Source organism: Belonocnema kinseyi, chromosome 6 (genome assembly GCF_010883055.1).
Source record: "Belonocnema kinseyi isolate 2016_QV_RU_SX_M_011 chromosome 6, B_treatae_v1, whole genome shotgun sequence".
Taxonomy (NCBI): Eukaryota; Metazoa; Arthropoda; class Insecta; order Hymenoptera; family Cynipidae; genus Belonocnema; species Belonocnema kinseyi.
The window spans coordinates 73381600-73395434 of NC_046662.1; the positions used below are offsets into that span (position 1 = coordinate 73381600).

Sequence of the window (13835 nt, forward strand, 5' to 3'; positions counted from 1 at the left end):
CCAACTAATTTATCTCCGTTATAGTTTGTTCTTGGATCCCCAAAATTACCTAATACTCTTTCCGTATCCTGATTTTGGATGCCCACCCAACCGTTCATGTCTAATAGTAGAATTATTCTTTCCCCATGTTCGCAGATGTTCATTGTGTCATTTAAAGTGTCCCAGAAGGCGTCTTTTACTTCTCTAGGATCCTTCAAATTGTAAATTATTACAGATATTTCAACTAACTACCTCCAATTTAAATCACTTCATTATCTTCATTAGGACTGAAGATAGTGAAGTCGCATATTTATTCACTATTTCGATAAAAAACTATGCTTCAAAGTTCACTGCTTTTAAAAGCTGTCAAATTTCTTTTTGATCAGATTTTCAAATCTCTAAGCTACAAATAATTTTTTGGAATATTATTTTTTGGCTCATTAACGTACAAAATTTGCACCTTTAAAATGATACCTCTTTCATTAACCTACCATTTTTTCTTCACATATTTATTAAACGTCAAAGCCAGAGGACTCGAATTTTCTCGCCCATAGTAGTTAGCACTAACGTAGTACTGCCGCCCATGGTGAATTTCCTATTGGAATAGTACTGTGCAGGTAGCGATATCCAGTGCTGGCCCAACACTGACAGCCCAGTACAAAATCGTGTTATCATCCTAGAGATATGCCAGTGTAGGTACCAGCACTGGCAAAAAAAAGGCAAGAGGGCTTTCATGGTGGCAACCATGAGGGATCCTCCATGAAGGAAGTCCATGTTGGGCCCCTATGGATTAGCATGTCGTTTCCATAAGGAACCACGTCTGGATTGCCCTCATGGATTCCACAAGGCATGAGGGCAGTCGATGTGGACCCTGACGGCGGCCCCCTCCATTTTTCCACACGGGCTATAATATTTCTGAAATAATTTAATTATAATCAAATCCAAATTTTAAGGACAATAAACAAATACATAATAGGCCAATTAAAATTACATCATTTATAGATAAAATTTGTCCAATTTTTCCTGCGAAAGCGAATCTTAAGTCTGAGAACTGAGAAGGTAAAATAATTATTCTAAAGCACTAAAGAAACGGGAAAAACTCTGAGAATGAAAACTTTACGCTCGTTAGCTTACACTTTAAAATAAAGACCATTGACAGAAAAGAATAAAAAATATCGTGAAAAACAAAACTGAGTAAAATTTGTTTTAACATTAATAGAATAAATCTAAATTATTAATATACCTTTATTAATGACTTACTGTAAACTCTAATACAAAATTGAAATATACAAAAACCCTTAAAGTTGCGATTTTATGATAAGGTTGAAATTATGTACTCAAATTTGCCCCTAAACATTGTTTTAAATTATACAACTTTCAGGAAATATTACTTACCTTACTGAAAAACTACTAATATTGGAAAAAATGGAAACTTAAATAAGATTGAATGATTATGATTAAATGGGAAATTAATTAAAATAATTAAAATTAAAACAAAATTAGAAATTTTAAAATATTTTAAAGGAAAAACATTTTCGACCTATTAACGATCACATAACAAAGTTTTTACATTATTTAGCTTTAAATACATAATTTACTCCAGATTTCGAAAAATAAGCTTTTTAAGATTCTTGAAAGGTTTCAAGAGAATAAAAATGTTTTCCAATCATTTCCTAAAATTTTCTTTTGTCCTTTGTAATCTATCTCTAATGAGTAGATTATACTGTTGGACAGAAACATACTTCTCTCATTTTAACTCTTTTTGTGCAATAATGTTACACAAATTGACTTTCTGGAGTATATGTTTTTAAAAAAACTGATTGGTTGAAACATACTTTTTTAAAGCTTTCTTCTGCATTTTTTTACGCAATTTGACTCATTCTTAGTGCCAAGTAAATTAATTTACTTGAATTCTATTTCTTAGCAGCAAGAAAATATTCTTTAAAAGAAGTAATTTTTTTTTAAACCAGGCATATATCTTTTGTTGATCTAAGAAAATGAATTTTTTGGCTGTATTTTCTTTATTGAAATACATATTTCTTACATTCAAGAAATGAAAAGGTCTAGATTCGTTGAAATATGATTAGTCGTTCAAAGAAATATATATTTGATTCAAATAGTTCGATTTTTTGAACTGATTCGGGACACATTTGAATCAATAATTTTTCCATACTTGAATCAAGAATTTAGGTTTATTTAAATCAAAGAAATAATAATATTAATTAAATTACAGTATATATTTTTTTGTCACAAAGGGTTTATGCATTTATAGTAATGGATCATTTATTTATAGATGAACAATGTATTGTGTTTACGTAAATTCTTATTTATTCAGTGGAAGAAAATATTTCATTTAATTACTAGAATTAAATTATTCATTACAGAGAAACATTTATTCCAACAAAGTAATAATTTTTTTGTGATATAAGAAATATAATAATTTAGCATCATTTGTTTCAATTGAATACTTCTTTAGATTAAAGAAATATATTATTAAATTAAATATCCATGTTTTTGATTTGAAGCAATATTTCTTTGGCATTTATGGTGAGCTTTATATACGGGTTTCCACTTTAAAGTTACCATGTCACGTTAGCGTCGTGGTCAACGCTGTGGACTTTACATTCGATGGACCCAAGTTCAATTCCTGCTGGAGGTGGATTTTTTATCGCATTTTTCTGTTTCAGGTTCATATCAAGATTTTAAATTGTGGTGATGTGTTTAAATTAAATATGTATATTAATAACAATGGTAATTATAATTTAAGCTAAAAGAATCCAGTTGCTTATTCAGAAAAATATGTACTACAATTGAAGTACTAAACTACTTTATTGCACTCGCGCATGGTCTAGAGTTCTAGACTCTAGGCCAGAGAAATATTTTTTTGAAGGAAGAGATAAATTTTTGTGCTTTAAATATTCAGAAATTTACTGTGGGGAAATAGTTTTTTGAGCCTATAAAATATTTGCTTGACTTTAAAATATATTTCTTTCCTTTAATTCATATTTCCCTATTTCAAAGAAATATTCATTCCAATTTATGGCACATTCATTTAGAACAATGAGTCATTTATTTGGTGCAAAATACATATTTTTTGTAAAAAAAGGACAGCTAAAATTGTAGAAATCAAAATTTAAAAATTTTAAGAAATCGAATTTTCAGGATAAAAACCTCTATAGCGACGGCAAAAATAGGGGGTAATTTTCGATCTAATCTAAGGTCTTAGAAAATCTAAAAAAATAATTTGGCGAGTCACTCTATAGCACATCAATTTATCACGCAAATGATCACTGACACTTTTTCTTTTGTTAACATTGTGTAAAAGTGCTTTGAGGAAAAATTTGTAAAATATAAATGTCCATAAGTTAGATGGACAGTGATTATAGGGATGAATCAAATTATGATATCTTCAATTAGGCCGATTGAATGTGAAGATCTAAAATGATGAAAAATCGAGATAAAGTCAAATGATTGTTTGTAAATCCATTTCAGGTTTTAAGATTGAGGCCTTCTGATACCTTGACTTCTTCTTCGTAAGTTTGTTTTAGAGAAAATCTACTGATATGATCCATTATGAAAATTCCAATCATGAAAAAGTGAACTGCTCAAGAATGCTGAGAAGACTATTTACTTCACAAACAATTTTAAAAGATATTTTAAAATATATTTACAAATAAAGAACTTTTGGAATAGGGTCATTATTCCAAATGGGTTTATATGCTGGATATAATCTAATCTGTCGAAAAAATAACATTATACTTGTCGAAGTTACCATTTTTCCTTCGACACTACATTGACAATTGTATTTATTTTTAAATTAATGTATTAGTCCATCAAAAATTCTTTAGAGATAAATTTGCCAACATTTTTAAAACATGCCAGATAGAAAAGGTTTACGAAAAAAATGATGAAGGATCAATGTTTATTGTTTTGGTTAGTTTAAACCAGTTTGAATGTGGTATTAACCTCAGAATGGATCTGTCTAAGAATTCAAAATAAGAAAGCTGGATTGATATCGATATATTTACATTTTTTCAAGGATCTTACTTTTTTTCGAAATTCTTTTGTTACAAAAGTATTGCGAAGAAGGTTTACCGCATGCGAAGAGACCTACAATGACGGCTTATCTTCGTTCTTTGCCATAGCAAAAAAAACGGATTATAAATACATATATATGATTTTTTCACTTAATTTTTTACATAATTCATGCTCATCAGGATCTTCTTTCTGAAAAAAAGTTCATATCAGAAATTCTATGTTCATCTGCAGATAGGTTGATGTCATTTATATAGTTGCTAGGTCTGCATATCAAAATTAAATCGAAGAATTTGATTTAACATAATAACTTTATCATTCTTCGAATTGCTTAATCTCATTTTTCTCTTCATAGTATAATAAATAATTTACTTAATATATTTATATGAAATTATATTCAAGAATGTTGGAGCTGTTCATCAGAAAGTGCGTGAATCTCAGAATCATGTTTTTATTTTCAAATTCTATTAAAAATTTACAGATAATTTTTCAGGATCTGTAATTTTACAATAAAGTCGCACTAACTTACTAATAAAAGACAATTCATAAGGGTAATAAGCAAAAAAATTATAAGGTTGATAACAAAAATATTTTTCATATATTTCCATATGAATTTTTACTAAGATCTAGGAAAATATATTAAAAGCTCAAATCACTTTTATGTAACTTCTAGAAGTGTTACGCCACACTCGATTTTTCCTTATTTAAAAATAATAAATCATTTGTTCTTATACATCAATTTTTGCATACAAAGTATCTGTTTGTAAACAAATTTTTTTTAAATTATTTGCATAATTTTTACTTTGCGATTATACAACTTTAAGCATTCAGTATCTAATTCTTATGTAGTTATAGCTCTTATGTAATTGTGATGTAACGTTTACGTAACTATTCTACAATTTTAATTTTAAAAAATATATTATAACTATTACAGAATTGTTATGCAATGTGATATAATTCTTACGCAATTCGCATACATGCTATACCTAAATGTTACTTGCCTGTTATATAATATACATTTTTAATTTATTTTCATTAAAAACATTATAAGGCAACTCTTGTAGACTTGCAGAAAGCCGGTTTACAGAGTTATCTTTTCTTATGCAAAGTTATTTAATTGTTATGTAACTCTCTAGTAACTGTTACAAAACTGTTATACATTGCAATTCAAATTTAATTTTAGAAACTATTATAGAACAAATCGTGTTGACTTTTTAAATAATAAATTCGGTGTATTAAGTTACGTAATATTTACTTCGTATTTAGTAATTATGAAAATCTTATTTAGCATTAATACTGTAAAAAATATATGGTATAACTATGATGGCATTGTTATGAAATTGTTATGATTACACAATTTTTACGTGTCCATTACTTCACTGGATATAAATGTTACATCCCTGTTAGATATCATACATTTTTTATTGATCTTTAGCAGTTTATTTATTTTTGTTTTTGTATTATGTTATTATAGTTATATAGCATATCCGTACAAAATGGACAAACACGTATTCTTTATGCACTTTTTTTAGCATAATCAAATAGCTAATAATTTTTGGCTATTAGTTTTTCCATATTATCCATTTTTAAAATAAAAATTTTTTTAAACAGTTAAAAAATATGCTTTGTCTAGTAATAAGGACTCTTTCCGCAATACTAGCCACATATCTATACTAGTACGGTTAATTTTCGGAAAATTCCGTAATAATAGAGATTGTCACAAAAATAATTTTTTTATTAAAAAATCATCTTTTGGTTGTTGCTTCTGGCTTTTGCGTCCATTTTAAAAATGAAATTTTTTATTAGTCTTAAATGATTGTGATGGAGGAGGATTTTCAACGATATTTTTCTCAACAAGTACTCTTTTTTCCCCATTTTTATAGAACAATAGAGCTCTATAAACTCTCAAAGGAACTTTTTCATTTTCTTCTTTTTTAAATAACTTGATTTTTGAGAACGCATTTTTGTTCTCCCGAAAATTCTTTTCCTTGGATTTTAGATGGTAATTTTTATATAATTCCTTCGCAACTATTATGCACCTGTCACATACTAGTTACATAAAACCGTTTTCAATTTATTTTTAGAAAAAAAATCATAAGAAAACTGGTGTTGATTTTCTTGACTAAAATTCTGTTGACCAAGTTATGTAATCTTATGCATTGCTATGTTATTTTCACATAAATCTTTCGCTACTGTTACATTACTGTTACATAACACAATTTTGTATTTATTTTTAGCGAAAAAATCATAGGACAACTCATGTTGGTTTTCTTGAAAAAAGTTTGTTTACCGTGTTATCTACTGCTAATTCTACATGTTTTACCGAAATTTGCTCACTTCAGCTTTACGCAGTAGACGAGATCTGAATTATTTTCCTATCCTCAGTGAAACTTTCGCCAAATAAGTTTAATTTTTAACTGTTGCAAGTCCTACCTGCAATAAATTTGAATTTCGTTTTTTCTGTGTTGTTTTAAATCTGGTGTGCCGATTTTTAGATCGAATTCACTCATACTTTTCTGTTTTCCCATTGCGGCTAAAGATGCCGTAGCAGACGACAGCTTTTATTCCATCGTAGGATAAACGTTCGCCAAATAACACGTACACTTTAACAACGGATGATTTTACATGTGAAAAAATTTAACTTTAGTTTTTTTCTGTGATATTCTTATACTCTCTTATGTAATTGTTATATAACACAATTTAAATTTAATTTTTCGAAAAAAATTGCCGGGAAACTCGTACTTATTTCGTTTAATCTTATGTATTGTTATATAATTGTTACATAACTCTTTCGATACTGTTATTTTATTGATACATAAAACAATTTAAAATTAATTTTTGATAAAATATCATAAAACAACTCGTGTTTATTTTTTAGAGCTTTTTCATTGTTATGTAACTGTAACATAACTCATTTTTTTAGATATTTCACTGTTATATAACACAATTTTAAATTTATTCAATAAAGAGTTCATAGAGCAACTCACGTTGATTTTCTTGATAAAAAGTCTTGATTATTTGCTTAATTTTATGCATTGTTACGTAATTGTTATGAAAGTATTTGGCAGCAGCTATATTACTATTAGATAACACAATTTAAAATTAACTTTTATAAAAAAGGTTGTAGAAAAACACGTATTGATTAAAGAAAAAGTCTGTTTATCAAGTTATGTAATCTTATAGATATTTATATAATTGTTATATGAGTCTTTCACAACTGTTACATATAATACAATTTGAAATTAATTTTTCGAAAAAATATAAGACAACACGTATCAGTTTTTGCAATCCTATGCATTGTTAAGTAATTGTTACATAAATAATTTTCTAGTGTTATTTCACTTTTACATAACACAATTTTAAATTTATTTAAAAAATAGATCATAGGACAATCAGCGTTGTTTTTATTGAAGAAAAGCCTTTACCATTTATGTAATCTTATGCATTGTTATACACCTGTTATACATATAAATCTTTCGCATCTGTTATATTACTGTTACATCACTAATACATAACTGTTACATAACACAATTTTAAATTAATTTGGAGAAAAACGGTTATAGAAGAACACGTATTGATATAAAAATGTCTGTTTACTAAATTATGTAATCTTATAGATCGTTATGTAATTGTTATATAACTCTTTCGCTACTGTTGAATAACAAATTTTGAAATAATTTTTTCGAAAACAGATTATAGGACAACTCGTGTTGATTTTTTTTGAGAAAAATAGTCTGTTTACCAAGTTGGTACTGAATCTAGGGTACGTTTTGTGAGTAGAACGAAAAGCATAATCAAGCGACAATTGTAGTTGGATTGGCGATATATATAGGGGGCCCCTCTGCCCGATGTCCCACAGAAATCTGCACCAATCCCTTGCACACGATCTACCTCATGCACAGTCTGCCGTGGCCTTTTTCCTCCTATTGAAACGAGCTATAAAAGTGACAAACTAACAGTCCTACCGCGGTATTCGCGAGGCGCCGATCGCCTTCAATCTTTCTTTCTTCAATACTTTAATTCTTCTTTCCTCAGCTGAACCTCAGAAGTCAGACGTTCCTTCTCTAGTCCTATCAACACGACGCGACATATCAGTCGAATTAAGTGTCAAATCGACGTTCATCATCCTTGTACCAACTCGGTCATTAGGTCAACCTTTTAACATTCATTGACGGGATGTTTCACGGGATTGGACCACAGCATTGTTAATTTATTATTATTATTATTATTATTATTATTATTATTATTCAGACAAACTTTCCTCAAGCCATTCACCCCTAATTAACCACTCAGGACGTCGCGACAATTTTCGAGTATCAAGAATACTTTCCTGGTGCAGCAAGTATTTCGTCCCAGATTTTTAAGTTTGAGGTATAGTAATTTTTTTGTTTAATACTAAGTGTGGCTTATTTTTAGGGGTAAATAAAGTCCAGATTAGTTTTTAATCGAGCAGGTTCACAGTGGTACCAAAAATTTTGCCAGGATAAATTAGATTAGAGCTTACAATTTTTAACCTATTTGAGAATTTTCTTTTTTTAGCATTAAATTTAATCTAATTTCAAAGAGATTTGTGCGGGCCGATTTTTGGATTTTGTTTTTAATACTTATTCATTTAACAACAAATTTGACATTCATTTTTATTATAAAGAATCCCATTTCTTGCAGCTACTTATATTTATAGAAGAATTCATGAAATCAGTAAAGAAACTCTTTAAAATTAATATTCAATTTTTCATAATAACAATTCAATGAGTGAAATTGTGCCTTCAAGGTTGAAAATACTTTAGAGACTTTATTTTTTTGTTCGGGGTACACGTAAAAACAAGGGTTAGTTTTGTTTTAATCCATTATTAAAGAATTAAAGAATAATACTTTTTGTATTTTATGATAATTTTTATAAATGAATTGACAACTTGACTACTTGAAATTAAATAGACGTCGTTTTTTACGGACTCGACTGCCAATAACTTATCGAAAAACCTTATTTATTAGGTTACTTTATCCGGCAATAAAATTGGTTATTTTTTTAAAAACCAATTGTATTTTAAAAAAATACAAAAACAGAGTAAAGATTAAAATACCACTACTGCCAGAAGCAAAGCACTCCAGCTAAAACCAACATAGACAGTAAAATTTTAATTGTTTAAAGGAACGCTTGTTCACTTTTCAAAATTACGAAATCGCAGATTTTTTTTAGTAAAATTTTTCATAAAAAAAATTGCGGCTCATTGATAAAATAACATAAGAAAAGTATATGGGCAAGTTATATAGAGTTAATTCAGTTGAAAAAACGAAATCTGTCGATTGCAAATGGACGAAAATCTGCAATTTGTTTATACAATTTATTTAAATGAATAACAAATTATGTAACCTAACAAAGTGCGGTAATGAATCAAGTCCTTTGTGAGTCATTGGCAGGCGATTTCGAAAAAAAATATATCCATTTGTTGAAAAGTGGCCACGTTATGAATTTGTTTAAAAAATTGTTCATAAAATAAGCAATTATTATTGTTCAATAAATTATCTTAAGCGAATGCTATATGTATGTTTTAAAATTGATTCCTTTAAAGAAGCAAAATCTGCCGGTTGAAAATCTGCCAGTGTTGTACTTTGATAAATTATTAAAAGGAAAGGATTTTTCCAAGTCACTTGAGTTATTTCCGTTGAAAAAACGAAATCTGTTGTTTAAAAATTGATGAAATATGCATTTGTTTATAATATTTATTTGAATAAATAAAAATATCACCTGAAAAAGTCTCTTCATAAATAGGTAGTCAAGTTGCGAATTTGTTTAAAAAATGATTAATAAAGTAAACAATTATTATCGGTTGAAAAAGTATCATAAGCGAAGAAGTTTTTCAAATAATTTATGTATTTGTTTATTAAGTTTATTTCAAAAATTAACAACTGTTATCAAGTATTGAAAAATGGTACATATTAATTATTTGATAGTTTATAATCAATTTTTTAAAGAACGAAGTGTTTAAAGTTTGAAATGGCTAAGATATGAATTTTTTTATTAAATTTGTTTACAATCTTAACAGTAACTTTAGATTTGGACAATATAGTAACTTCTTTCAAACAATAATTTTTTAATTTAAAATTGAAGAAATATCTTAAAATGCTTTAAACTACTTGATATTATTTATAAGTTAATAACAATACATATTGATTTTTTAATTATTCATATTATTTATTTATCTTGATTATTATTATCATATAATATTATTATATATTATGATAATATTATATATTATTATATGATCATTATAATTTTATTATTTTTTAAATGTATTACTATTTAGATTATGCTTCCAGATTCTGATAGAATTTATCGTTTCCTTTCGAAATTCTACATATATAAGTTTATTTGTTCGTATTTAGAAATCTTATAGCTCGGGAGTATGTTTTTATTGTTTTTTTCACTGAAAATGGAATTTTTTATTACAATTCCCAGCCGAGCCTCCTCCAGTTTTAGCTTAGTGTTGCATTCAGATTGTAAACTCCCACATCCATTTCTTCGAAGCTGGATAACTTTTTTCAATGAAAGTTTTACCATTTGAGTTCAAGAGCGAAATTTCGATTTATTTTTAAGTGGTGATTTCGATTTTACAGAATGTTTTTTGCTCTTTTCAAAAATTCCCATTTTGTTAGTTATTTAGTCTTATAATTCAAACTTTCAGTTATTAAATTGTGAATATTTCCTTGTGATTTTTTTTCAATTTATATTTGTTTTTACTTTCATTTTTGAAGTTCAAATATTTATTTATTGAAAAATTCTTCAGACCAGTAAAAATGGCTTTAAAAAGCCTATTAAAACTGTACTATACGAAGTTTTTATTATCGCAATTAATTTGCATCTATTGGATCTTCAAGTTTCACGATCCTAATAAAAAAGCGTCGAGCACTTTTGCAATTAAAGTTCATCAAATACTGAAACCGAAAAAAAATTTAATATTTGAAATTTCATATTTTCGATCCTTTAAATTTGAAAACATTATATTAGAAATTAATTTAAATTGTTCAACTTTAATCACCTAAAGTCTTCAACTGTTTTATTTTAATATTACATTCTTTTTTTGAAATTACAGCCAGGCATTATTTTAATTTTCACGATTTTATCAATTGTTCATTGATTAAATGCTGTTTCATTAAAAAATTTTCAATGTGCTGGTTGATCTCTTCAATTCCGAAAGATTCGAATCAATAGTGGTTGAGTTTAGACCAATTTGAAATTTAAGTAGTCACATGCAACCCGAAATGACCGCTTTTAGTGCATTTATATAGATTTTAATTATTTAGTAAACATTAATTATATAAAGGAAAAGAAGTGTAAAAATTATTATTCTATAAAGGAGTACAACGTTCCTTTATGACATGTAGCCCAAATTAAAACTGAAATGGCATTTTTTCCAAGGTCACTATATTTTTTTTCTACTGTAAAAACAACGAATTTTCTATACATTTTTTTAGGCAATTATATTGAGATTAAGAATAATTTCAACAGAACTATCATATTTAGATCATCATTACTTTGAGATTAATCACTTATTTTTATTTATTTCCAAATTATTTTCTACTAAATAATTAGTATTAGTATCTTTAAGAAGGTAAGGTTGAAATATACATAAATAAAATTGGTGAAAACAAAATAATTGTAAAGGTTTGAAAGCTGACGGTTCAAATAACGTAAAAAATAAATATTTTGTTGTCTCTTTACTTTAAGGAAATATTTATTCTGTTTTCAAAAATTTACTTAGGGTTCTTAAATTTTATAAAATTTCTTTCAATTGTATCATATTCTTTTAATAACCTAGAAATTTTATTGCTTGTTACAGAATCAACGCGAGGATAACATTGAATTTTTTGCAACACCATTGCAAATATATTATCAAGCCAACTAACAATCCATAAATCAATGCAGTATGAAATCTTTAATAACAAATGATACCAATTCGCGTAAAATTATTCCGTTTTAATTTTTATTACTTCAGTTAATAGAAAGCTAACTATTGGATCCAATCATTTCTGGAATCTCTTGAATGTCTACACAGTGAAAAAATTCTTGTACCCGCATTTGATTAATCCACATAATTTAAAATTAATTTCGGTTCCTTTATATTAAATTATTCTATCTATTTGTTATCACATGACAATGAAGGGCTCAATATTTCTGCTGTACTTCGCAGTACTTTTGCACGAATCCTGGCAATTACAACCTGGCGACAATGAAGGTAAATTATCATTTGTAATAATTCACTTAACCTGTTTTTAATTTGGATTTAACTTATAGTTCTCTGTATTCAATTGATTTTGATCATTACACATTTTCAATTAGAATTATATAACTGACGTTTTTCTCTACACACATGGTATAAATGAAGCATTCTTCAATTAAAAGTAATTCTTTTACTCACCGAGTTTTTTTTTATATTATTAAATTTTTGTTTCGTGTTTTATAAATAGTAGAAATACGTGATTATTAAATTAGTATTTTCGAAAAATTGTCATTTTTGCATGTCAACTCTCATTAATTTTTTTTATATTTAACCATCATCTCTGACATTTTTAAACTTGTTAATTAGAAGATAAATGCATTGCAATTATTTTTGAAATGCGTGGATAAACAAGAAACACGTGTTTGAAAGTCTACCTATAATCTCGTTACAATATCAATACACGAGGAATATCAGCTTCATCTTTTTCTAATCCTTGTTTTTCCAAGACGGAAAATGCATATTAACATAACGGTTTTTCTAACAACGAATATATTGACAGAAATGCAGGAAATTCACAATAGTCTTGAATTCTAATTTAATCTTCAATAATTACGTTTTGTTTTTTGGATTTAAAGATATGTCCTTTTGGCTAAAATCTGGCCAAGAAAACCTGCAAAGGGTATTATCTATGCGGAACATCGAGAAAAAAGCAAAAAACATTATCATCTTTATTGGCGATGGGATGGGATTATCAACAATAACTGCAGGAAGAATTTTCAAGGGTCAGAGAAAGGGTTATCACGGGGAAGAATACAAACTCAACTTTGAAACTTTTCCCAACACTGGCCTTGTAAAGGTAAAAAAATTGTATATTAAATAAAAACATTATTTTTTTAATTGGTTGAGTATAAAAAAGAATATTGCGAATCATACAGTATTTATTAAGCCTAACATTTTCTTTCCTTGAAACATAAAACTAGGTTACAGGAAAAGTTAAAAGTAAATATTGTTACGTCAATTCACTTCCGCAAATAATATACAATAAGGTAAATTTCGAAAGCATGCTGTCATAAAAACATGTCCTGAAAAGTTATAATTATTTAAACATTCATTTAAAACGTCGAATATCTTCTTAAGTGACCTGTGTTAGTCTTAAGGAGTCCAATACTGAAGCTGATACTTTTGGACGAGGAAGGGAAAGATTGGAGGTCGTTTTTCATTATTTGAGACATTGAACTACGTTTTTAAAGAAATTGTCATAGACAATGAACACGAACTTGAAACGGTTTAATAGATACTGATCACTTATTTTTATTTTATTGATTCTAAGAAAAGGTTTATATATTTTTTAGACTTATAACATTGATAGACAAGTCCCTGATTCTGCTGGAACTGCAACGGCTATATTTTCCGGGGTCAAAAGCCGATATAAAATGTTGGGGCTGGATGCAAAAGCAAGTGTTGACACTTGCGATGAAAGTACTAATAAATTGGCCAAATTACAAACAGTTGCTGATTGGGCTCAAGAATCTGGATTGGACACAGGTCAGTCTTTCGATTTTCTTGTTTATATTTGCATATTTTTAAATTTTAAAATAGTAT

At 27.6% G+C, this 13835-nt stretch overlaps 1 protein-coding gene across 3 annotated transcripts in view; it reads left to right on the forward strand.

Moving 5' to 3' along the window:
* Positions 1 to 13835, forward strand: part of LOC117174385 (alkaline phosphatase 4-like) — a 58651-nt gene that overhangs the window by 15834 nt on the left and 28982 nt on the right. Inside the window, exons 1-5 of one of the 3 annotated variants that reach the window (XM_033363473.1) lie at positions 7921 to 8385; positions 11853 to 11937; positions 12009 to 12248; positions 12869 to 13089; positions 13586 to 13778. In XM_033363473.1, coding sequence (XP_033219364.1) covers positions 12164 to 12248; positions 12869 to 13089; positions 13586 to 13778 — 499 coding nt within the window. In that variant the 5' untranslated portion in view covers positions 7921 to 8385; positions 11853 to 11937; positions 12009 to 12163. Of the gene's footprint in view, positions 1 to 7920; positions 8386 to 11852; positions 12249 to 12868; positions 13090 to 13585; positions 13779 to 13835 lie in introns of those variants that run through there. The other 2 variants (XM_033363471.1, XM_033363472.1) reach the window with 2 other exon arrangements.